This window comes from Globicephala melas, chromosome X (assembly GCF_963455315.2).
Source record: "Globicephala melas chromosome X, mGloMel1.2, whole genome shotgun sequence".
Taxonomy (NCBI): domain Eukaryota; kingdom Metazoa; phylum Chordata; class Mammalia; order Artiodactyla; family Delphinidae; genus Globicephala; species Globicephala melas.
The window spans coordinates 113,813,600-113,839,732 of NC_083335.1; the positions used below are offsets into that span (position 1 = coordinate 113,813,600).

General features: G+C 45.2%; 1 protein-coding gene and 1 long non-coding RNA gene across 2 annotated transcripts in view; both read left to right on the forward strand.

The window, feature by feature from the left end:
- Positions 1-207: 207 nt before the first annotated feature.
- Positions 208-14,011, forward strand: LOC132594601 (uncharacterized). Its single transcript, XR_009560794.1, has 3 exons — positions 208-405; positions 13,245-13,356; positions 13,705-14,011. It is a non-coding gene; the product is annotated as an uncharacterized lncRNA (long non-coding RNA).
- A 3,819-nt stretch (positions 14,012-17,830) lies between these two features.
- The window catches only part of GPM6B (glycoprotein M6B), a 152,593-nt gene continuing 144,290 nt past the window's right edge, over positions 17,831-26,133 (forward strand). Inside the window, exon 1 of the mRNA XM_030848127.2 lies at positions 17,831-18,264. Coding sequence (XP_030703987.1) covers positions 18,261-18,264 — 4 coding nt within the window. The 5' untranslated portion in view covers positions 17,831-18,260. The remainder of the gene's footprint in view (positions 18,265-26,133) is intronic.

Here is a 26,133-nt window from a genome sequence, read left to right on the forward strand (position 1 = left end):
TGAGCCCACGTGCCGCAACTACTGAAGCCTGCGCGCCTAGAGCCCGTGCTCTGCAACAAGAGAAGCCACTGCAATGAGAAGCCCGCACACCACAACGAAGAGTAGCCCCCACTCGCCGCAGCTAGAGAAAGCCCACGTAGCTACAAAGACGCAGCATAGCCAAAAATAAATTAATTAAAAAAAAAAAAAACATTGGCAGGCCTACATTCCTTTTTGGAGGCTCTGGGGAAGAACATGCTTTGAAGTTCATTCATTGGTTGTTGGCTGAATTCAGTTCTTGTGGATTTAGGACGGAGGTTCCCATTCCTCGTTGGGTGTCAGCCGGGAGCCTCTGTCTCAGCGTTGTAAGGCGGCCCACGTTCATTCTCACCTGGCCTCCACCATCTTCCAGCCAGCAATGGCAAGGTGAGTTCTTCTCAGGCCTCCAGTCTCTCCACCTTCCTTTTCTCTCACCAGCCGGAGAGAGCTCTGCTTTTTTTTCTTTTAATTTTTCTTTTATATTGGAGTATAGTTGATTAACAATGTTGTGTTAGTTTCATGTGTACAGCATCTTGATTCAGTTATACATATACATGTATCTATTCTTGTTTGGATTCTTTTCCCGTGTATATTATTACAGAGTATTTAGGAGAGTTCCCTGCACTACACAGTAGGTCCTTATTGATTATCTATTATATATATAGTAGTGTGTACATGTCAATCCCAATCTCCCAATTTATCCCTCCCCCACCTTCCCCCTTTGGTAACCATGTTTGTTTTTGAAGTCTGTGAGTCCGTTTCTGTTTTGTAAATAAGTTCATTTGTATAGATTCCACATATAAGTGATATCATATGATATTTGTCTTTCTCTGTCTGACTTACTTCACTCAGTATGATCATCTCTAGGTCCATCCATGTTGCTGCAAACGGCATTATTTCGCTCTTTTTCATGTCTGAGTAATATTCCATATTATATACATGCCGCATCTTCTTTCTCCATTCGTCTGTTGATGGACACTTAGGATGCTTCCATGTCTTGGCTATTGTAAACAGCATTTACAGCTTATGAGAATACAGATTCATGGACCCCACCCCAGACCGGCTGAATCAGAAGCCTATGTTTTCACAAGGCCTCCAGGTGATTCTGATGTACACTACAATGTGAGAAGCACTGTTCCGATTGGAATAAAAAGGCTCCATCCATGGACCACAGCAAAGTCATCCCCTACGTGGCTTTAGTGAGAATGGCTGCCTCACACGGCCCTCATCTTGTGTCAGCTCTGTGAGTGTGGGTGAGTCATTTATGTGCCCAGTGCCCTGGTATCCTCAACCGATTTCCTCAAGTGACCGTGTAATAGGAATGATCTAACAACCCTTCCGGCTCACGGGATTGCCTGAGGAATCAACAGGACAAGCCATGTGAAGTGCCCAGACAGTGAAGCACTTATTCAACGGGACCCTCAGGGAGTGCCCTCACTCGCCTCTGGAACTGCATGGGTTAATAGGATGCGTAAGCGTAATAGGACCATAAACACTGGTGCACTGGTTGTCAGGTAACAATTACACATTGACAAGGACTTCGTTAGATATGCCTGTGGAAGGCTGAATAATGCCCCTCCCCAATATGTCCACAACCTAATCCTTGGGAAGCTATGAATGTTACCTTATATGGCAAAAGGGACTTTGCAGACGTGATTAAATTGTCTTGAGCTGGGGGATTATCCTGGATTATCCTGGTGGGCTCAATGTAATCACAAGGGTTCTTATAAAAGGGAGGCAGGAAGATGGGAGAGAGGTGACGTGATATCAGAAGCAGAGGCTGGAGTGATAGACTGACGAAGGAGGAAGGGGCCACAAGCCAAGAAATGGACAGGCAGCCATGAGAAGCCGAAACAGGCAAGGAAGTGGATTCTCTCCTGGAGCCTCTAGAATGAACGCAGCCTTGCCAGCCCCTTGACTTTATCTCAGTGAAACTGATTTCAGACTTCTAAGCTCCAGAACTGTAAGACAATAGATTTGTGTCATTTTAAGCCACTAAGCTTGTGATGATTTGTGACAGCAGCAAGAGGAAACTAGCACACGACCTTACCCAGCCTATCATTCGCAGGCATCAGATCACCGAGAGCCCCAGGCTCTGCCTCCGAAGTGTCTGATCCGTGAGGTCCAGGATGAAGCTGTGAATTTGCGTTTCTAACAAGCTCCCTGATGAGGCCGATGTTGCTAAATTCCAGGTCCGCTGTCTGAGTAGCAGGGGCTCAAGAAACTTGTTAAGATCCATATTCCCTGGCAGATAACTTCTGATTCAGGAGGTCAGGAGCCTACCCTTCCACAAGAATCCGCAGATGATTGTACCGAGTGGCTGCCAGTCTCACTCAGGCACAGACTTACCCTAAGTGGCCCCGAGAGTGGGAACTCCTTCCTGTCTAGCAGGTCAGGGGCAGAGAAAGACTTTGCGGCCCCCTTGTACGTACTAATTCATCAATTCATGGCATCACTCACTGTCCTGAGTCGGTTAACACGAATGACCATCAGATTGGTCGCTGGGGCCACCAGGGCTTTGCCCACTGGCTACGCAGAGGAGATGTTCACGCAGAGCATGGACTGCCTCTCCTCAGGACCACTGGACACACACCATCACTTAGACTCATCCCCCAGAAAAGCAGAAAGGGCTTGGAAGAGTCAACCCGTGGCAACGCTACCGCAGGCTCCATCCCACCGACGAGCCTGAGAGGGCCGCCCAGCTCTCTCTGCAGTATTGGCCTGGTTGGCATGGAGGGAGCGTGGCAGGAGACGGGGAAACTTGCCAAGCGAAGCATGTCATCAGCCTGGGACTGGTGGGAATCAGGGGAGCAAATGGAAGTAAAAAAAAAAAAAAAAAAAAATTGAGGAGGTAGAGGAATAAGAAAAGGAAAATCAGAAAAAGACAGATTGAGAACAGTCAGTGATAATGAGTAAGATGTGGGAGCAGCAATGCAGACAACTGCCATGTGGTCCGAGCCAAGGACAGGGTGGGCGTGGGAGAGCTGGTCTGTGCAGCCAGTGGCTTCTGTCAAAGCCACCAGGCTGCATCAGGGCACTCATCCCCCATCTCAAATGCGCCTTTCTACATGCAAGGACATGCCTGCTCCCTTCCCCCACTGTGGGCAGCCGTAAGCTGCTGGATGGTTTGACCTAGAAGAGAGACAAAGCTCTCCAAAAGAAAATTGAAATTAATGCTGGCTTTAGAACTTCGCTCTAGAAATAAATCGCTGCTACTTGTGATAAATGCTTAACGAAATGAGACAACCAAGAGAAACACCATTGGATGCTAACAAAAGGGAAGAGTTGTCGATATACGTGGAAGTGCGTACACTTGTACCCATCCCTACATAATCTCCATGTACACGGGGCAGAAGTGGGAGGGCGCTGTCCAGCAGGAAGGTGTCCTTGTTCCACACAAACACACCCCCACACACAAACTAAAGTGCACCAATAAACAAAGCCTTCTGAAGATGCCAGGCATAAGGAGTGAAGATGAGGCAGGATTCACCTGCGCTGGGTCCGCCCAGGGCCACTCCGGCTGCTGTGGAGATGTAGTCAGTGTTTATGGAGCACTTACTGAAAGCGAGGCTGTGCACTACGCTCTCTAAGTGCGTTAACTCACTGCATCTTCACAACAAATCTTCCAGGAGAGGCATGATTCCCCTCCCATTCTGCGGGGGAGGAAGGCCACTCAAAGTGGGTTGTCACTCATCTGAAGTCCCCGCAGCTTTAATGAACTGGATTTGTACCCAAGTCTACTTGACTTCAAACCCATGCTGTCGGCTGAATCACCAGGTCTCATCTCTCAGCTGTGCATGTTTTCACCAGCACCCCGTCACCACTTGCCCTTCTTACTAAGGTGTGACATTTAACTTCTCCAAGGAGGGAGCCGGGCTCCACTGGACCAGCAGAGAGGTGAGACAATGCAACAGGCACCAGGAAGAGGTGGGGAGATGCATCTCCAAGGACCTGGCCCCAAAGACAGACCCAGGGGAGGCAAAGAAACCGTGTGCACAGCTGCTGTGGAGGGGAAAAGGAGGCTGGCTTTTTAAAACGGCCAATCTGCTCCCACAGCAGACTCCTTAACAAAGTGGAAACCAAATGCAGAGAGAGGATTAATCGTACCTCAACAGCCCACGCCTACATATTTTTTTCCTGGCCCTTTGCTGTGGCACAGAGACATACACACTGAAAGGTCGATTAGCAAATTGGCTCCTCGATGGCATTTTGCTTGATAGGTTTAAATCACAAAACCACTGTTTTCAAATGCCAGCAGGGCAGGCAAACACAGGGAACTATGAGGGCTAATGGGCGTGCTATTCAGTTGTAAAAAAGAATGCATTGCTGTATAATTGCTTCAGAATCAGTCATTTGACTATACAAAGAAAAAAAATTAACTGAGATGAAGTTCTCTTTCGGGGAGGTAATTATGATTATTCTAAAGCCATCATTATTCATTTTACATATTGGGAAATTGCTCCCCAAATGTGACCTGTTTGGAGATAAAGAGAGACTTCAATGTAATTCTGCTAAAGGATTTTGATTCTTTATCTCAAATTCAGTGGCATTTTAAGAAATCAAAGGAAATGTAACAGTTTTTAGAATTCGAATTAAGGTTTTTGATTGCCTTGTTAAAAAAAAAAGGACATTATGTAGGTGGACTGATATGCTAATATTTTAGCCTTGTGTGCGCTCTGCTTTTATTTGTGACCCACAAAGCACAAAGGGTATTTTTCAACTCCTGACTAGACAAAGAAGGGACAGACTGGAGAGAAGTCCGGTTTGGGGCAGATCTGATGGCAGAGAGAAGGCAGAATATCTACCTCCTAGTTTGTTTCTGCCTTTGACAAGGAGCAAAAATTGAAAAGAAAGAACAAAATGTAAAGCAGATACCATTGTGAAAAGGGAAACTGAGGGTAAATTGAATGTAAAAAAGAGAAGGATACCAAGCAGCTGATTGAAATTCTCCTCCCAACCCTGCAAGGAGTGGATCGTCTTCCATTTGCAGATTGGGAAACTGAGGCTCAGCTAATAAAGGCCCAGGGTGAGGTTTGATCCCAGGTGTGTCTGCTCTTTATATTTCTTCATTCACTCATTACTTCATTCAACAAACATCAGTGAAGTATCGGGGACACAGAGAAGAGCCGGAAGAGTCCAGCTGGTCTTTAGAGCATCTGCAGGTGAGCTGGGAATGAACACCTCCTGTTCCTTTATCATGAGTCCTGATTTCGAGCCTGTCAGTTTACATCCCTGGTCTCTTCAGGGCTTTGTAGATATAATCACAGACCCTTTGGGTCACGTGAAGATGCACCAGAAGATGAAACTGGATTGAAGCAGGAGTCTCCATCTTGAATAAAGAGAGAGAGAGAGAGAGAGAGAGAGAGAGAGAGAGATTGACTTGACCAATCATGACAAAAACAAGAAAAATATAAGCCTGGAGGCAGTGCTTTATCTTAAACCATGTGTTTTCAAATACTTTCTGATGAGCCTCCTCAGAATTCCACAAGGTTGGGACTTCCCTGGTGGTCCAGTGGTTCAGACTCCACGCCCCCAATGCAGGGGGCCCGGGTTCGATCCCTGGTCAGGGAACTAGATCCCACATGCGTGCCACACCTAAGAGCCCACATTCCGCAAGGAAGATCCTGCACTCGGCAACGAAGATCCCGCGTGCTGCAACTAAGACCCAGCGCAGCCAAATAAATAAATAAATATTAAAAAAAAAAGAGTTCCACACAAGGTAGCATGGGCCAGTAGTATTCCTATCTGCCTCTCAAGCATGAGGAAACAGTTTCAAAGGAGTTAGGTCACTTGTTCCAAAGAAAACAGCAGGTCGCCTAGTTACAGTGTCACGCTTCTACCCGGAAGCTGATAGTGGTAGGTGGAAGAGGAAATTGCCAAGGAGTCATCATGTGCTCCAGTCAACAAGTTCTGCTTCTAATCATCCACAAGTCTTATATGCCTGGCTGAGGTGCTCCAGCAGTCCCATTCTCAATGATCTCTTCTGCAGAAATTTGATAATGCTTACCCTGCCTACCTCTATTTCATGAATCCATTGGGGGAATATTTGGCAACATGGACAGTGCATCTACAAATGTAGAGTTACACTTAGTATGATGATCTCTAGGCCCATCCATGTTGTGCAAATGGCATTATTCTTTTTTACGCCCGAGTAGTATTCCATTGTATATATGTACCACATCTTCTTTATCCATTCATCTGTGGATGGACATTTAGGTTGCTTTCATTTCTTGTAAATACAGTGCTGCAATGAATGTTGGGGTGCATTATCCTTTTGAATTATGGTTTTCTCTGGAAATATGCCCAACGGTGGGATTCCTGGGTCACATGGTAGCTCTATGTTTCGTTTTTTAAGGAACTTCCATACTGTTCTCCATAGTGACTGTATCAATTTACATTACCACCAAGAGTGCAAGAAGGTTCCCTTTTCTCCACACCCTCTCCAGCATTTATTGTTTGTAGACTTTTTGATGATGGCCATTCTGACCAGTGGGAGCTGATACCTCATTGCAGTTTTGATTTGCATTTCTCTAATAATTAGCAATGTTGACCATCTTTTCATATGCCTGTTGGTCATCTGTATATCTTCTTTGGAGAAATGTCTATTTAGCTCTTCTGCCCATTTTTTGATTGGGTTGTTTGCTTTTTGATATTGAGCTCCGTGAGCTGCTTGAATATTTTGGAGATTAATCTCTTGTCAGTTGCATCGTTTGCAAATATTTTCTCCAGTTTCTATAATTAGGATCTCTGATCATTTTTAAAAGAAATGGTCATAGGGCTTCCCTGGTGGCGCAGTGGTTGAGAGTCCGCCTGCCGAGGCAGGGGACACGGGTTCGTGCCCCGGTCCGGGAGGATCCCACATGCCGCGGAGCGGCTGGGCCCGTGAGCCATGGCCGCTGAGCCTGCGCGTCCGGAGCCTGTGCTCCGCAACGAGAGAGACCACAGCAGTGAGAGGCCCGCGTACCGCAAAAAAAAAAAAAAAAAAAAAAAGAAATGGTCATAGACAACCAGCATGTATTACGGCATGGTAGTTACTGCCCCCCCGCCCCCCGCTTTCCCCGCCACTTCCAACTTCATTGCTTTCCTGGATAAAGCTTCTAGATGGGCGAATAGGGACATGTTCCACACCGTCTTTGGATTTCAGGAAAAGCTGAAGCAGAGGGCTAGCCATTCCCAGGAGAGGAGAGAAGGAGAGCCCTGAAAACATACTGTTTGGGCTCATGAGAGGAGCAGAAACAGTTGCACTGTGGGTACCCTTGACCTTGATGTCAGTATGGCACGAGAACTGGTTCCTTCCCCCTGAGGCAGTTTGTGGTCATTGAAATATGCAGGGTCTGCATAATTGCTACTTCTCCTTCTGGGATTTTTTAAAAATAAATTTATTTATTTATTTTTTTGGCTGCGTTGAGTCTTTGTTGCTGCACGCGGGCTTTCTCTAGTTGCGGCGAGAGGGCCTACTCTTGGTTGCAGTGCACGGGCTTCCCATTGCGGTGGCTTCACTTGTTGCAGAGCACGGGCTCTAGGTGCGTGGGCTCAGTAGTTGTGGCACGTGAGCTCAGTAGTTGTGGCTCGTGGGCTCTAGAGCACAGGCTCAGTAGTTGTGGCACACGGGCTTAGTTGCTCCACGGCATGTGGGATCTTCCCAGACCAGGGCTCGAACCCGTGTCCACTGCATTGGCAGGTGGATTCTTAACCACTGTGCCACCAGGGAAGTCCTCTTTCTGGGATTTAAATGGGCCTTGTTCACATTGCATTTTGGAAATCACCTTATTAACAGATGTCTGCCCCAACTGACTCAACCTAGAACTTTGTGTGTGCAAAACTCATAATGGCCTTTTTCCACAACAGAACTTGTTATTTCCTTGTGGACAACATAGAGAAACGTGTGCTGGGTGTCAACACAATCAAGGATTACCCTGCTGGCTGAAAACAGTCATGCTCAGAGAATACTGATCAATGAGTCGAGGTCAACCTGAAGGAAGAAAGAGTGCCAGAATCAGTATTTTTATCCCCAAGATGGAGGAAATTGAGAGAGAGTGTTCACCAAAACTAGTTGGGGTAGCTAATATATTAGGTAGAAGAATCAAAACTCAGAACGATACATATAAGATGTCATAATATTTTTTATACAAAGAAGAATTTTAAAGATCCTCAGGATCAAAATTATATAAGTTCAAATGGAGAAGATATTCATTCATTTAATAAAAATTTGAGCATCTGATACGTTCTATGCATGGAGGTTAAGCGGTGGTCAAGATAAACACGGTTCCTGGCCACCTGGAGTATCCAATCTACAGGGTAAAACTGAAAATAAGAAATAAACATAATCATGACAAGATAATTTTCAGTACTAACAAAGGAGACCGAGAAGTTGCATGCAGTGAAGGAGAAAGAAAACCAGAAACGTGTGGCTTCATGGAAGCTGAGATAACATGTTTCCAGGAGAATGGAGGCATCCACTGGAAGAGTGGCAATGATGTGTGTCCTTGACAAGAACAGTTTCAGCAGGATGATGGGGACACAAGGCTTATCAGAGCAGGCTTCAGACAGTGAGAAGTGAGGAAGTACAGGCAAGTATGGACGGCTCTCCCAAGAGGTCTTGCTAAGAAGGGGAGCAAAAAAATAAGGCAGTGGCTAGAACATGTGTGTGAACCAGCGGGAATGATCTGGGTCAAAGGGAGATATTGATGATGCAGGAGAGACATTGTTGGAATAGTGTCCTGGGAAGGAGGAGATGGGACATGAGTTTTAAAACTTTATGTTCAAAAGACTTCCAGACTTTAGTTAGCCGTAAGTTCAAAGTCTCCCAAGGTTCCTCAAAAAGTTTTTCATTCATTAATCAGCACATTTAATTTACTCCCGCTGTAGTCATGGCCCAACAGAGGAGAAAAATATATTCATATAATCCAGAGTAAATTGCAACTGTAGTAGGTCCTAGGAAGGGGAGGTGGATGGTGCCATGAGACTGTCATTTGGGGCATTTGACCGATTGGGGAGATCAGAGAGGGCTTCCTTGAGGAGGTGATGCTCAGCTTTTGAGCCAAATGGTGAGTGGGCTGTAGCCAGGCAAAGAGGCTGCGGAAACAGCATGTGCAAAGGCCCTGCATTGGGAGGGAGGGCCTGTGAGAGCAGTGAGGCTGGAGAGGGAGAATGGGGGCATGCAGTGGGAGATTAGGGTGGGCCTAGACAGGGCCTCAGAGGCCATGTCAAGGAAGTCTTATAAACTAGATTTCTTAGAATACCACTTCATTCCCAGTAGGACAGTTATAATTTTTAAAAATTCAATTAAATTTTAAAAAGTTTTAATGGAAAATAAGTATTGGCAAGGATGCAGAGAAATTGGATCCCTCAGACACTGGTGTCGGGAATGTCAAATGGTACGGCTGCTATGGAAGACACTATTGTGGTTCCTCAGAAAGTTAAACATGGAATTCCCACATGACCCAGCAATTCTACTTGGTATATACACCCAAAAGAATTTAAAGCAAGGACTAGAGCAGATACTTGCACACCAGTGTTTATAGCAAGATTATTCACAATAGCCAAAAGGTGGAAGCAACTCAAATGACGGATGGATGAATGGATAAACAAATTGTGGTCTATCCAGACAAGGGATATTTTTGGATATTCTGTCTCTACAGTGGATATTCTATTCATACAATAGAATATTAATCAGCTATTTAAAAAAGGAATGAAATACTGGAACGTGCTACAACCTCATGCTAAGAGAAAGAAGCCAAGGTACAAAGGCCACCTACTGTATGATTCCATTTATAATGAAATGTTCAGAATAGACAAATCCCGAGAGACAGAAAGTAGATGAGTGGTTACCTAGGGGGATGGGGAGTGACTGCATAATGAGCGCAGAGTTTCCCTTTGGGCTGGAGAAAATGTTTTGGAGCTAGATAGTGATATTTGCACCACATTGGTAATGTACTAAATACCAGTGAACTCTCCACTTTAAAATGGTTAATTTGATGTTGTGTGTATTTTACCTCAACAAACAAAATGCCTGTTACTTAGAATGTTTTCAACTCGAGAAGAAACAGTTCCAACCTAAGCAGCTGGAGATGTACATGTTACTCAGAGCCCACTACTTGAAGAGGAACTTTGCAAAACTAGAGAATGTCACCCATAGGACAACCAGGATGGCGAGAGATTTTTCAAACTTTTGTGATGCAGAACAGTGAAAGGAGCGGGACCCAACTTGGAATGAAAAGAGCCTCTCTCACGGATAGGCGATGGAGGTTGAGAGGCACACAGTAACTTGGAGTGGAAAACATTTTAACAGTCACATTTGTTGAGAAATAATAGTAGTGAGCTTCCTGTCCTGAGAAGTATTGAAATATACCTGAAGGGCTGACAGCCACAGACAGGGCACAAGGGATTCCTGAATGTGGATGACTAGACTGACGGACTTATAAAATTCCCTTTAACTTAGAGATTCTATGACACATTTACAAGAATCAGTCAGGAGGAGAGAGAGGAAAATTCTAGCCCAAAGCAACATTATGTTTTCCAAGAGGCTACCCAAAATGTTGTTACCAGGCAAGTGGGAAGTGCGGGATGGTTCAGAGAAATCATTGTCAGCTAATGAAAATGATAGGCTAGTTAAACAATTTTGAGCTGGGTACATTGTTGCATTTTAAATTTCGTCTGCAAAAGCAAGGACATGCTATCAGATTAGCTATATTCTTTGGTGTTCGCTGATGCCACCCTGTGAACTCTGATCTTGATTCATATGTGTGGGGAGCTCAGCCACAGTCCGAAAGCAGAGTGTCCTGTGAAAGACAGAGGTGGACATAACCCAGGTTTATGGATCGAACTGCTCAGTACAAGCCAAAGGAAAACCACCTGCCTTTCGCTCTGCCTCATAAAAGGACAGAAGGGAGTGAACTGTGTATTAAAGGCAGGATCTGTTTTCAGCCAGCTTGGAAATCCAGGGCCCCCTGGGATGCTGCTATTTTTCTGTTCTACCTGCATCTTCATCACGTTCAGCTGCGACTCCATAAGACACACGGCAGGGTGTAGCCGTTTCCCCCATTCTCTAAGCCACAGCTGAATTGGAGACTGATTCTGAAAGAAGGCCCCAGAAGGGAGCCCTGCTGAGGTCTTGCACTTGTTCCTCGTAGCCCAGACCAGCAATCTGACAATCCAGGAACATTTTCTATGGATGGTAACGACGTGGAGGGGACGGATTTGCCGTGTACTCAGTGTGCGACCTGGGACACATGACCTAATATCTCTAAGACCCCGTTTCTTTTTTTTTTCTTTTTTCTTTTTTTTCCGTTTCTTCATCAAAGGAAAACTGAGGAAAGGTCAGGACACCATAGATAACCAGGAAAGTGTGAGAGGGAATCTCGGGGCCTTGCCCTGGGTGCTGAGGAAGAGGACCTCGGGAGAGGACCAGGGGCACAGAGAGCTGGGACCCCTCCGTCTGTCACCTGCAGGTGACCAGAAGACCCACTGGAAGAGTCACACAGGCTCTGTTTTCTCCCACCCTGGGGGTGATTAGCCCCTTAAAAATCAGGCAGGCACGGCTCCCCTGGTGGCGCAGTGGTTGAGAGTCCGCCTGCTGATGCAGGGGACGCGGGTTCGTGCCCCGGTCCGGGAAGATCCCACATGCCGCGGAGCGGCTGGGCCCGTGAGCCATGGCCGCTGAGCCTGCGTGTCCGGAGCCTGTGCTCCGCAACGGGAGAGGCCACAGCAGTGAGAGGCCCGCGTACCGGAAAAAAAAAAAAAAAATCAGGCAGGCAAATATCACATCTTCTCTTCCATCCCAAAGTTGAGTGTGGTAAAATGTAGGCGGGGAAGGCAAAGTTGAACATCCTGGGAGTGCTTTTATCTTTATCTCAGCTTTGTCTCCAAGATCTGGGCAGCTTTTCCTTGTGGGTCTTCCTCGCGGGCTGCAAAAGGCCCCCCAGCCCCGCCCCTGCTGCCCCCAGGCTGGGTGCTGAGGGTCCCTGCCTTTAGAGTGCTATGCTTTTCACTGTACTTCTTGTCTGCCCTTCTTCCATTCAACCTGCCTGCTCTCAGGATGGCTGATCACACGTAGGGCAGTCAGAAAACCATCTAGAGTCACACTCAAGGTTCTGAGTGATCTTTAGTCTTTGGGGGCATTTGGAGTCTTAAAAGATGTGCATTTAAGCTCATTTTTTCCCTCATGAAATGATGAACTGTCCAACTACATAGGAAAGTTAATTTTTGTTAATTTCCTGTTGCTTCTTGCTACATTGGGCTACATTTGCTTACTACTCAAGGCCACCTGACCCCCATCCCTCACCAATTAGTAAATAAACATCCAAATAAAACACAGCGTAATAGAAGAATGGAAATCAGTAACGTCCCTCCACCCTCTAGCACAGATGTGGAGCCAACTGAGGGTTCCCCTGCCTGCCTAAGAGAAAATAAGGAAAAAAATTGGACCAATACTTCCAATCCCTTTTGGCACTGCAGGATCTCGGAATGCCCGCGCCTTAAAGCTGCTTTCTGGCTACCTCAGGGACCCATCAGCCTCCCCAGGGTAAAAGGCAGAGATAACAATGCTAACTTCACCAGCAACAACGTCTGCATCAATACCTACCATTTATTGAGCCTCCTTTAATCCCTACAACAACTATATGAGGTAGGGACCATGAATATACCCATTTTACACATGGGTATGTCTGGAAATAAGGTCTCAGGAGCCCAGAAATCATAGAACTAAACACCCAGTAGACATAGGTGCTTTACTTAATTATATATATTTATATCTATCTATAAATAATACATAACATACCTGTGATAACAATTAAACAGAATAGTAGGGCTTGATGAAAAACAGCCTCACGGCCCTCCTCTCCAAACTGATGGCCTCGCTCCAAGAAGCAATCTCTCTTAACTCTTTCTTGTTTGAGTTCCTCTGGAGGTGCTTCCGCAATCTAGATGCAGGGAGGTGAGACAGTTTGGATACTGGTGTGGGCATTTGGGGTTGTCACTGTGATGGGGAGGGGGCGCTACTGGTATTTACTGGGTTCAGGATGGGCTGACGGGCGTGCAAGGCACAGGAGAGCCTTGTACAATGAGGACGTGTCCCCATTTCTTCATCAATTTTTTAATGTCCTCTGGACATTTATATAGCTGAAAAATCTGCTTCTAGTTATCAGCACCTAAGAAATAAGTCCATCTGATGTATAAACACAAGATACTTTGGGGTGGTTTTAAGAAATGTAGATTTTTTTTTTCAGGACTGCAATTGCCGTGTCAATTGAGGGAAGACTGCACTTTGTTTCGCTTGAAACCTTACCAAGTTGTTCGCCATTTTGGAATGTCACGACACTGATGGCAAGACCACCCTTGGTATGTGGATGACCAATACTATACATCTCTGTAGGGCTGGCGTCTTAGCTGTCCCACTCATGGGGATTCTACAACTCAGTTGCTCATCGGATGACTTCATTCCGTCTTCCGGTTGAGTGTTTACACATCGAGAAAACACTATTCATTTTAAATTACTTTCAGTTCTTCTTTATATTATAATCGAGGTGTTGTATTGATCTTTTCTTTCATTTGGATTTCATTTGTGGAGTGCCAAAGGGGCATTATAAATGTTCTTTTATAAATGACATCAGATCTGATGGGGTTGGGAACCAATGGCTCTGATCTTGATAATGTGCTGAATTCTCTTTCTTGATTTATCAACTTTAGACAATACCTACTGACTCCTTGACGTGAATGATGAGGATCTACGTCAGTTACATCATCCCTCCTCACAAATCTCTATTTCTTTCTCCATCGAAGTTTGACTGTATCCTCTGATCCCCGCTTGAGCAGCTGAGGATATCAATAGTGCTGCTTTTTCATTCATATTCTCCCATGCCCCCCTTTGTGTCATCTATGCTTTCATTGGCATAGTCAAACATTGTCAAGGTTTGCTAACATTTTCATTTAGTTCTGCAAACAGAACTCAGTCTTTTTTTTTTTTTTGCTTTGTCATAAGGTGACTATAAAAGTTGAAAACCAATTCATGGACTTCCTATTAGTTTGAGAAAGCAGCTGTCTTTCTGAGTGACAGGAGAAAAGGCTAGAAAGGCTAGAAATTATGCCTGATGTGCTGAGAAAGTAACTAGAGAAGCAAGAAGCTGAGAGGAGATTTTAAGAATCAAACGTCAAGGAAGATTCTGCCCATTAAGGAGACTTTTGCTGGAGAGACAAGCCTCATGAGAAATTATGAAACAGGAAGCAGTGATGTGCACACATGTGATTAAATGCCCCCCAGAAGATTAGGGCAGACAAAATGTGTCCTTACAGTTTGTAATTAGTTGTACTCCTAGACGAGGCATTGAGGGTCAGTAAGAGCTCAAATTGAATAAAATCAGTTGGAAATACGATTTCATTGATAGTCTAAAATTAATAGGAGACTGTCTCTACTGTGGAGTAAGATACAGCTATATACTTTTCCCCCCGATTATAAAAGTAATATTGCTCTTTGTAGAAGTCTGGGAAAACACAAAAGGGTATTAAAATATAACTAAAAACTCCATTAATCCCAGAGATAAACCCTGTCAGTATTTTGGTATATGTTAATATATTAATATATTAGTAAGGGTAGGGCCACTGCTATAACAAATAGGCCCCTGAATACATAATGGTTCAAACATCACAGCAGTTTATTTCTGGTTCACATAAGTGTCCAGGTCAGTTCTGGGCTGTCAGTGTATATTGGGGAGGAGTGAGCCCCTGCTGCACAGAGTCATTCAGTCACCCAGGCTGGCAGAGGCAATTCCATCTTCGCCTGTGGTTTTCGAAGGCACCCTGGGTGTCAATGTCACGTTTCAGCTGAGAGGAGGGGAAGGCATGTAGAAGCACATGCTCTGGAGATTCTGTGGCTAAGGCCTGGAAGTGGTGGACATCACTTCTGACTTCACTGGCTAGAACTCAATCACTTAGCACCTAACTGCTAAGAAGTCTGGGAAATGTAGTCCAGCTGTGTGGCCAGATAGATGATAGATGTTTGGTGAATAAGTAGTAATCTCTACCCTAGTGTATTTTCTTTCAGTCTTTTCCAGTACATATATATATATGTACATATGAATACGACTAGGATTATATTGCACATTCAGCTTTTTACTCTGCTTTAAAAATAATAAAACGATCTCGAGCACTTTCCCACATAATTCTTTGCAAACATGGCTGCATGATATCTGACCATATAGAAACAGCAGGGTTTCTCAACCTCAGCACTATTTTTTTTTAAATTTTTTTATTGGAGTAGAGCTGATTTACAATGTTGTGTTAGCTTCTGCTGTACAGCAAAGTGAATCAGTTATACATATATCCACTCTAGTTTAGTTTATTATTTATTTATTTGGCTGCACCAGGTCTTAGTTCTTTAGTTGCGGCATGCGGGATCTAGTTCCCTGACCAGGGATGGAAACTGGGCCCCCTGCATTGGGAGCATGGTGTCTTAACCACTGGAGCACCAGGGAAGCCCCTATCCACTCTTTTTTAGATTCTTTTCCCATATAGGACATTACAGAGTATTGAGTAGAGTTCCCTGTGCTATGCAGTAGGTCCTTATTAGTTATTTATTTTATATACAGTAGTGGGTATATGTCACTGTTTTCTGACATTTGGGGCTGGATCGTTCTTTGTTGTGGCGAGGGCTGTCCTGAGCATGGTAGGGTGTTTAGCGGCATCCGTGACCAACACCGACCACATGCCAGTAGCACCCCCTCCCCAGGTGTAACAACTAAAACTGTCTCCAGACATTGCTAAGTATCTCCAGGGGGGCAAAGTCATCCACAGCTGAGAACCAGGGAGCTAGATCAATGATAATTTATGCAACGGCGTACCTTCTATCGAACAGTTGTTGCTTCCTTTCTTGTTTTTATTGTTTGATCTGCTATTACATCTTGCTCTGTGCTAAACATCTTTTTACGTTAATTTTGACTGAAACAGTCATTATTTACTCAGGAGAGAGTCCCAGAAGCAGATTATTAGGCCAGAGGCTATGAATATTTTTAAGTCTGTTGATACATCCTGCCAAATATCTTTTCAGAAAGGCTCTACCAATTTACTCGTCCACTCGCAACGTAGTCTTGCTTTAATTTTTAAAGGTTTTAGTTATATGAGAAAAATTGGTTATTATTTTAAAATAGCACTTCTTAGACTGATAGTCAAATATGTACATTAGCTCTCTTCTGCACCAGGTCAGTAGTAGCCTTGCTAATTTCCCAACTGCTGTTTTGTTTTTCTTAAGGGTTTTAGGGACAACTGCTTGTTGAAACCGGTCCATGACATTTCCAAAGTGAGTAAAAGTTTCTATTAAAATGTGGCTTTCCTTTGACAGTGTGTACACAATGGCTATAACTTGGTTTTCAATCACAGTATCCCATTGTGACTGGCTCCAGTATTTGGACAGCTGTTATTTCTTTTCTTTGGTTAAAAAAAAAAATTCAAGACTTCTAGGGAATGACGGAAAGTGGACCAAAGGGTTTACTTTCATCTCAGTGCACACAATCTTAGAGTTCTTGCTTCCAGAGTGGCTGAGGGAGGTCATATCTTGCCAAAAGACTATTTCAGATTGTGCGCCCAAGTCCCGTTCTGTTGTTTTCACTGTCTCCTAGGAGCCTCCCAAGATGTAGGAACGAACCAAACCGAACGCTGTTCCCTAAACCAGGACTTAAATGAACTCCTCGTGGCCGTCACCCTCTTGCAGGTGATCCCAGTTATTGTCAACTGCAGTTGGATTCCTGCATGCAGGTGCTTTCAGGCCTCTTTCAAATGGATTACTTTTCTGTAACAGGAGGACAAAAAGTTAAACCTGTGAGCTCCCTGCTGTTTTATTACTGCATGAAGATTGGTTAGGAATGAGTGTTCCCCGTGGGATTGTGAAAATGAGCCAGTGATCTGCCTAGCACAAATCTCTGTCCTTTACTGCAAAATATTATTAGGATTTCTAGAGCTTTGCCTTGATAAAATCTTTCCTAATCCAATAAATTTCATTAGATGAAATGTTTGCCTGCTGCACCCTTTCTCAGTCCTAAAGCCTCCTTCTTCTGGCTTAAATGTCCCTTAAGTGTACTATCTACTGTTACTGTTTATGTAACCCTCTGTTCAAGTAACACTATGTATTTTCAGAACAATGAAAAAGCACAACATTAAACTATGGGGGGGGGGAGGTTGGGCTCAGAAATGTCTCAGAAAAGCATTAACCAGAGTAAAACTGCAGGGATCTCACAGCTTTGCTAATACCTTTGGAGACAGGAAAATTCTTGTCTAAGGAGACAGAAGGAATTTAAGACCTGGACACTGTTAAACCATTAATTCACTTACAGGCTCAAGCAGGAGGCCTCAGCCGCAGGAGAAGGGGTGCTTTGGCCGGGTCTGCAGAGTCTCCCGGAGCCTGCCAGGGGTGGGCTTCCAGGGATCAAGCAGGCGGATTATGGACACCACCAAATCTGTCACCACCCCAGATGGGAGAGTGCCGTCTGTGCCCTTCTAAGCCATTTGTTACCCACAAGTCAGTGTTGACGACCTTGGCCGCACATTGGAATCACCTGGGCACCTTCTGGGGCACGAATGCCTCGATCCCGCCCGCTGAGGCCCAGATGAAATCGGGTTTCAAAAGCTCCCCAGCTGATTCTAATGTACAACCAGGGTGGAGACCCACCGAATTAAGTAGCCCCCGCGTGAACAAAAGGTTCCGGGACTGTGGGTTGGGTCAAGGCTGCTCAAACACAGGGAGTCCTTGGAGCAGTGCCTCCGGTCTCGGTTTCTTTATCTGCACAATGGGTGATGACTAGGACGGCAAAGGCCCCTCCAGCTGTAATAGTTCTCTTCTGGGACGCGGATCGGCGCCTCCGAGATCCTGGCAGCCCGCTCCCCTCTCTCCCCATCCCCCCGCTGGCTTTTCCGGTTTCCGCGCCCCTTGGCCCTCGCTCGGGGGTCCCAGAGGAAGCCGCAAGCTTCGCCGCCGCCTCGGCGCGCGCGCTGCCCGGTTGGGGCCCCGGCTGCGGGCGCACAAAGCCCCCGGCGCTGACGTCAGGGCCCCTCTCGGCGCGGCCGGCCCCCAGTGCAGGCGGAGCCGCGCCGCGCTCCCACCCCGGCCCGGAGCGAGGACCAGCAGCCAGCCCGGCAGCCCAGCGCAGCCCGCCCGCCCGCGCACGTGCCCGCCGGACCTGCAAACTTGTGCCACCGGCTCTGCCCGTCCCCGGGGAGCCCGAGCGCCCGCAGCCCGCGCCTCCCGCCCGTCTCCAGCCATGGGTAAGCCAACGCGCTGGCCCCGCGCCACCGCCACTAACACGGCCACGGCCTCGCGCCCCCGCCCCGCCCCCGCTCAGGTGGGGCCTCCTGCGGGCACCTCCGCGACCCGGCCCGGGTGGGAGGGTGGGGTGCGCAGGTGGGAGGGGCGCGGCGCAGGTGTCCCGAACGCCCAGGTGCGCGTCCCCGCCCTATCTCGGGGGCGTCCCCACCCCGGCGGCGCTCGGCTGCGCCCGAGGGCGTGCGGCTCGCGGGAGAGGAAGAGAGGGAACCCCGGGAGGGGGAGCCCAGGGCGCGGACGGAGCGTCCCGGGCTGCGGCTCCGGTTTTATTTTCAGGGGTTGGGAGAGAGTAGCTTCTTGCCCTTTTCCCGGGACGCCCTCCTGTCGTCCGAGCTCCGAGTCCGATCCGGTCCCACCGTGCCGGGGTCCTGTTCGCCTTAAACCCACCTGAAGCCAACGCCTAGTTCCCCAACCCTGGGGTCTTCCGAGAGCTCGTTTGGGAACCATGACCCTTGAGACCAGGAAGGTGGGAGGGAGAGGGACAGGATGGGACTGAGGGTGAGCCTCTTTGTCTCCCGTTTCAACTATCAAAATAATGACCTGGGAGCAGGTGGAGACGATGTGCCCCGCGGGTTTCGATGCAGTTGGGGGATCGACTACTCAGGGTGAAAAAGCCGAGCTCTGGGGGTTGAAAACCTCCCACCTGGCCCGGGGCAGATAACAGGCGGCTGTAGGATTCTGTCTGTCACCTCCTGATACCCCCGAAATCCTGCTGTCAGCAACGTGTCGTTAAATGGGGACGCTGTATCGCTCGGAAAACTCGTAAAGAGTGCGTTGGAAATCAAGCTTTTTCCGCTGCACCCCTGGAAATGTGCCTGGGAAAGGGTTTTCTTTCCCTGCTCTGTTATCCTTCTCTAGTGGCAGACAGACTCCAGCCACAAGCGCCACAAAAGCTACAAGACTCAGGAGCCCCTCGGAAGTATTCCTAATGAGGGAGTCAGTGCGTTTAACCATTGCGGCCCCTGGGGAGGGCTCGGGAATTCCTTGCGGAGCCCCCGGCCCCCTACCCGCCTCCTACATTCCCTGTGCTATTGATTGTGTAGGTGGTAATTTTGTATCGATTAACATTTCGGTGAGGGTTAGTAAGGAGGGCACATTATTTCGCATTTAAAAGAAAGCTCAAAGAATTTTAGAGTTAAACCTTTTTTTTTTTTTGGTTTGTTTTTAAAAATTTACTAGGTGATCAAAATCAGAAAGGAAATAAGGCCCCCCAAATCCAACAGGACAATTTCTTACCAAAAAGTTAGGTATGAGATAGGTTAAGATCCTTCTAGAAAGGGCAGAATTGCATGACCTGTATCTCTGGTTCCTACTTAATGCCCGCACTGAGTGGTCACAGCCTGTAACTGTTTGGGCAGTGCTTGGCACAGACATGTTGAAGTTACACAGAAGTGCAGGCTTGAGGAAAGCATTAACTAATTTTCCTGAAATAAGTTAACTCTGGGGTTTTTTTTGTTGCTGTTTTTTGTTTATTAAAGCTAGGCATTCGGATTCGTTCGGGTTAGAAATTGAGCGTCGAATTACCACTTGGGGACCTTCTTGGGAACGGCTTTCTCAATACCCTGGTCTTCATTGGGGCGGGCTTTATTTTTAAGTAGGTGTGGAAGTTCCATGCGGTACTCATGAAGCAAATGCCCAAACCAGAGGCCTGTTCTCAAGGAAGTACCTTGTGTCTGAGACAATTATCGCTTCTACACTTCAATTACCAATTTATGTTAATTTGTGCATACCTCACTGGTTCTGGCAGTCTCCTTGGCTTTAGTTCTTAGTTTTTACATTAAAAAAAACACAAAAGGTCCCCTCACGTCAGAAGGGAAACATACTGATTTCCTTTGGTAGGTTCTTAGTAAATACACCACAGGGCCGTGAACTGGTTTTATTTTTCCAGATGTATTTAATTACCGAACATACCCTGATGAATCGAACATACCCTGATGAATGTTGTAATTGAAATGATTTAACGCTGGGAAAACTCTGACCATTTGTCCACTGGCGGGGACTTTGGTTCTTATACAAGTCACTTCCTTAATGTGGTATCAGTTAATTTACTGGTAAAATGGGTGAGGTTTGTGGAAATAACTGATAAAAGTCCCTTTGGACTCAAATTTTAAGGTATTCAAAATCTTTAAGTTGACAAAGAAAATAATGAGCAGTGGTGGTGCATGCAGATTTATCTTTCAATGCATCTTAAAAGAAAACATGTTTTTCAAAAATTGTTGAGCCAGTTGACTTTTTTTTATGGCTTTGTTGAGATAGAATTCACATACCATGTAATTCACACATTTAAGTGCGCAAAGTCAGTGATTTTTTAGTATATTCGAGTTGTGCAACCACTGCCACTAGCTATCATTGTCATCACCCCAAAAAGAAACCCTGTACCCATTAGAAGTCCCTCCCCGTTCTCCCCACCCCCCAACCCCTAGCAACCACTAATCTACTTTCCGTCTCTATGCACTTGTCTATTCTGGACATTTCATGTAAATGCAATGAGCCAATTGATGTTTGAAGTGTGTTTGACTATTCAGTGCCGTTGGTTGTTTTGCACAATGGGAAGATGTCGATGTACTTTTTGTATGCTGTACAACACCTAAATGAATCAGTTGAAGCTAATGATTTCACTGGCTGAAGAGTTCCACATTTGCCCATTGTGCACGTGTGTGCTCCCACTTGCCCCGAGCTTGCACTCGCGCGCGCTTGCTCGCTCTCTCTGTCTCTCTCTCTGTCTCTGTCTGTCTGTCTGTCTCTCTCTCTCTCTCTGTCTCTGTCTCTGTCTCTCTGTCTCTGTCACTGTTACTCTGATGGGAACTCAGGTTGCCTAATAGAATTTTGAGTCCGTTACTTCATCAGCCTGGAGACATACCAACTAATTGGATTCCCTGCAGTAACCTCTTAAGAGGCATTTGTAGACTATCCACCCAGCTTTGATATGGATCGTGTATCCAGAGAGAAGTGCCGAGTTTGTTTCCTTAGTTGCCTGTAATTTTAAATGAAAATTATATGTGAAATGATCAGATACAGCAAAACAGCTAAATAGTTGTTTTGATCCGTGGTTGTGATAGGGAAGTTTTTATGAGGATTATGAATTTAAACACAGTCAATCATTTCACTAAATAGCATTAAAAAAAACTGGTTGAGAGCAGTTCTTTAACTGTAACGTGCATACAAGTCATCTGGTGATCTTCTGCAGAAAGCAGTGTCTGGTACTCTGGGCCTGGGTGGGGTCTAGCAAGCGCTTGGGTGGCGCTGGTGCTGGCGGTCCCCAGGGCCAGGAAATAGAGGGAAAGCAGACCAAGTCCGAGGCCCGGGTGCCTGGCCCAGCAATTCCATGAACTTACCATGTGATTTTGGGTAAATCATTTTGTCTTCTTAAGCTCGGTTTACTGCACAATAAAAGGGTTTGATGAAATCATTTCTTTGGGCCCTTACAGATCTAAAAGGATGTAATTTAGAAAAAAGAAATGAGAGGGTCATGTTAGGCTTGAAAAACATGAGAAAACAGCTCCCTAATTATTTAAACACTTTGTTTTCATGAAGCCAGCATCACAGGCATCACTGGTAGTTGCGTTGAATGCTGGCATCTTGACGTGCCCGCCAATAGGACAGCTGGCCCTCCTCCAAGGAGACTGGTGGAGGAAGTGTTCACCCTCTTTAGGGCCTCCAGCTTTGACTTTTCCTGCCCTCTTTTTAGAGCTGACCGCTCCAGAGAGCCGTTCTTTTTTTAAATTTTTTATATATATTTTTAACATCTTTATTGGAGTACAGTTGCTTTACAATGGTGTGTTAGTTTCTGCTTTATAACGAAGTGAATCAGCTATACATATACATATATCCGCATATCTCCTCCCTCTGGCGTCTCCCTCCCAGCGTCCCTATCCCACCCCTCCAGGCGGTCACAGAGCACCGAGCTGATCTCCCTGTGCTATGCGGCTGCTTCCCACTAGCTGTCTATTTTGGTAGTATGTGTAAGTCCATGCCACTGGAGAGCCTTTCTTGATTCTGCACACAGGGCCCAGGCCATCTTCAGAGGCCAGAGTCAGAAGGAAGCACGTACACTGAGGACCCACACATACAACATTTGCTTCTGGAAGTTTGCTCAGGAATTCAGATGCAGCTGGAGACGAAGGAATGGTACCTTAAGGAATAGCTGGGCAGGAAGTAGTCCCAGAATGGGCTAGCCTCCCTCCCTCGGAGTGTTAAGACCTAGTAACAGCCCACCTTCGGGTCCAGGAGAGAGCGCCCTTCAAGTCTTGGGATGTGGACTGAAATTTTGAATAAACCTCTAGTCCAATAGCACAGAGTACTGTTTGTGACAAACAGGAAGTAATTAATTACTTGGAAATTATTTTTTTGCTCCAGCAAAACACTTGCCCAAACCACTTGACCCCTCTAAGGGGTTCTTAGAGGACATCCTTATCTGCTGCATCCGAGGTCAACCAGTTAGATGGTTTATTGAAAATGCCAAAGTGGTGAATCATTAAAAGACCATATATGTGTCTTACACATTTCATTTAATTTTAAACATTAATTCACCGGAATTTTGTTGGAAAGTCAAGGTCTTTGAGTGTGAGCCCTCAAAGTCTTCGTTGTGTATAAATCACAGCCAGAATTCAATGGCTTTTGATTTCCAGTTCGATGCTTTTAGAGTGAGAGCCAATCTCTGCAGCATCCTTTTAGGTCACCAACCCCACTCCCCTTAAACCTTTAAAATTGCCCATACTTATTCTAGCGACTGTTTTTCCAAGTGACTCATCTTTTAAGGCATTTCAAAGCCATTCAACTTGGTTTTCAGAGAAGTAAAAACTCTTTCTTTTGGCACTCATTTTATTAGTTTGTGTAGCACCTAATTAAATTTCATAATTCTAGTAACAAGTACAACTGGCGTAAACAGATTTGAGAGTAAATAGACTCTTCTGAGGTACACAGTTCAGCTGGTGGATGAAGTAGTACATAGATGTCTTGGAGAATAGCCTAGAAACCAAGTTCTGTGGGCGATGGTCATCATGGTTTACAAAAAGAATAGAGAGTATGGGGTAATTGGGTGGGTCCATTAGGTGAACATTGGTAAGAGAGCTCTTACTGTATCTTCAGCCAATGTCACCCATTTAATAACTTCAACATGATTTTTCTGGTTACTATTAGCTAGCTTGTTAGTGTTTATAATATGGCTTTTCTGTTCAAATGTCAAATTTGTCAAGAACAAAGATTGCTTTACCCGTTGTTTTATCCCAGTGTTCATTCAAATAATTGACGTATTGTAGCTACTCCACAAATATTTGTTGAAGGGATAAGGGTTTTATCATATAAAATGCATTTTATTAAGGTTTGTCTACATTATAAATGTACAGATTTCAAAGTATATAAAATTATGTATGGCAAACTGATAAACTAGACTAAATTAAATAGGGCAAATGACATTAATTATTCTTTAATAACATTAATACGTTGAGCACAGATTTGCACAGAGTAACAGAATTTCAGAGCTTGAAGTCACTTTAGAAGTAAATTGGGGACTTCCCTGGTGGTGCAGTGGTTAAGAATCCGCCTGCCAATGCAGGGGACACGGGTTCAATCCCTGGTCTGGGAAGATCCCACATGCCGCGGAGCAGCTAAGCCCGTGCGCCACAACTGCTGAAGCCTGTGTGCCTAGAGCGTGCGCTCCGCAACGAGAAGCCACTGCAATGAGAAGCCCGCGCACCACAATGAAGAGTAGACCCCGCTCGCTGCAACTAGAGAAAAGCCCGTGTGCGGCAACGAAGACCCAGTGCAGTCAAAAATAAGTAATTTTATTTTTAAAAAAAGTAAATTGATTGCTGTAGGCATATACAGACACAGAAACAATTTAAAGAACAGTGTGAATGTTATTTCATTACTGAATTTTGCCTTTAGCTTTTTTCTTTTAATGTTATAAAATATTTTTCTCTGGTGACAAGTACTTCCTTGTCAGATTTTTGAAGTGCAAAAAAGCTTGGAGTGAAACATTTTGTTTCAGTGAAATTCATTATTGCCCTGAGGATTGAAAGGCAACAACGGTCTTGAGTTTTCATTCTCAGCTTGTGTAATTGGGTTAAATGAATACCTACCACAGTGCCACGCAACAAGCATGTACCAGTCTCTGAGTGTTTGAGTTCCTGTCACATGGCCATCACCCTGAAGGCTTTTGGGAATATAAGACATCTGCTCACTCAACAAGTGTTCAGAGCCCTACTCAGATGAGCGAGGTACTGTGCTAAGTCTTGAAGCAAAAATAAAAAAACAAAACCCAGTCCTGTCCTCAGATCACCGCAGTTATTTTGCAGATGCAGATAAACAGTTATAATAGAAGTACAAGGTCCTGTCGAATAATTTCCTCTGTCTGAGGGAGAAAAAAAGGGTGGGGTGGTATTTCTGAGAGGGATTTTCTGGGGAGGGTGGTTATCCTTGATCTGAGTCTTGAAGGATGAATGGGATGACAAGAGTCAGTGTCCGGGAGAGGACATCCCAGGCCCTGGCTACAGATGTGCAAGAGCAGGAGGTGTGGCAGAGACCCCTGCATGGGTAAGTTGAGGTGGTGGACATGGCCTGAACGTGGGCGAGTGGGGAGACCTGAGGCTAGAGGAGAGGCCAGGCCAGATAGTGAAAAGCTAGGAAAGAATTTGATCGTTACCCTGTTGGTCACAGAGAATCACAAAGGGATTTTAAGCAGGGAAGTGACAGCTGGAGAGAAGTGACAATCTACCCAAGGAGATAAAAGAAACCCAGACTCGGGTAGCTTGTAGGAAGCTTCTGGGGGAGACTTGTATTTGAGTTGTGTTGAGAAGGGTGGAAAGGATTAGGGTACGCGTGGAAGAGAGGTAGGAGTGAGCAAGGTTTACTGGTGGGATCCTGAAGAGACTGGCCTGGCCATAGCAGAGACTGGGTGTGGGGAAAAGTAGGAAAGGAAAAAAAAAAAAAAGATGGGGGGAGGGGCACTGGAAGACTGGATGAAGAGTAATGCTTTAATTGATTACACATGGGCACACATAGGTGCATTTTGCAAGAATATTTATAATCTATTGCCTCCTCCCTTTCAAAAGATAAAATGGAGAAGGAAGGAAGTGTGAGCCTTTTGGGGATGGAAAGAGTCTCTTTGGTGCGACTCCAGAGGGCTTAGGCATTGAAAGGAAACCCAGTTCTTGCCTGTTTATACATTTGATTATTTTGAAAGTGTCATTATTTCTTCCTTAAATATTTGAAAGAATTCACCAGTGAAGCTATCTGGGTCTGGAGTTTTCTTTGTGGAAATGTTTTAAACGATGAATTATATTTCTTTAACAGAGAGAGTACTGTTCAGATTTCCTGTTTCTCTTTGTTTCAGTTTTGATAAGTTGTGTTTTTCAAGGACTTCTTCATTTTATCTAAGTTATTAGCTCTATTGATATAAAGTTGTTCATAATATTTTTGTATTATCTACCTAATCCTGTTGTCTGTAGGATCTGTAGTGATGTTCCCCTGTTCATTCCTAGTGATGTAGGTAATTTGTATTCTGTTTATTTTTCTTGATCAGTCTTGGTCATTTATTTTAAAATTTATTTTAGTAGGTTGATATTACATCTGATACCTACATCTGATAGATGAGCTGATCACTTAATTAAAAAGGAGTACTTTTCTTGTAATCAAAAAATAGGATTTTACTGTCTAGAAGTAAAAATTGCTTGGTTAAAAACAGAATCTGCTGAAGGACAAAGTATCTAAACTTGATCTTTTGAATTTTACTCTTAATGGCTCTATAACTCGTGTATTTGAACTTGGTTTGACAAGATCTGTTGTAAACGATCTTGCATGAGAGTTATTGC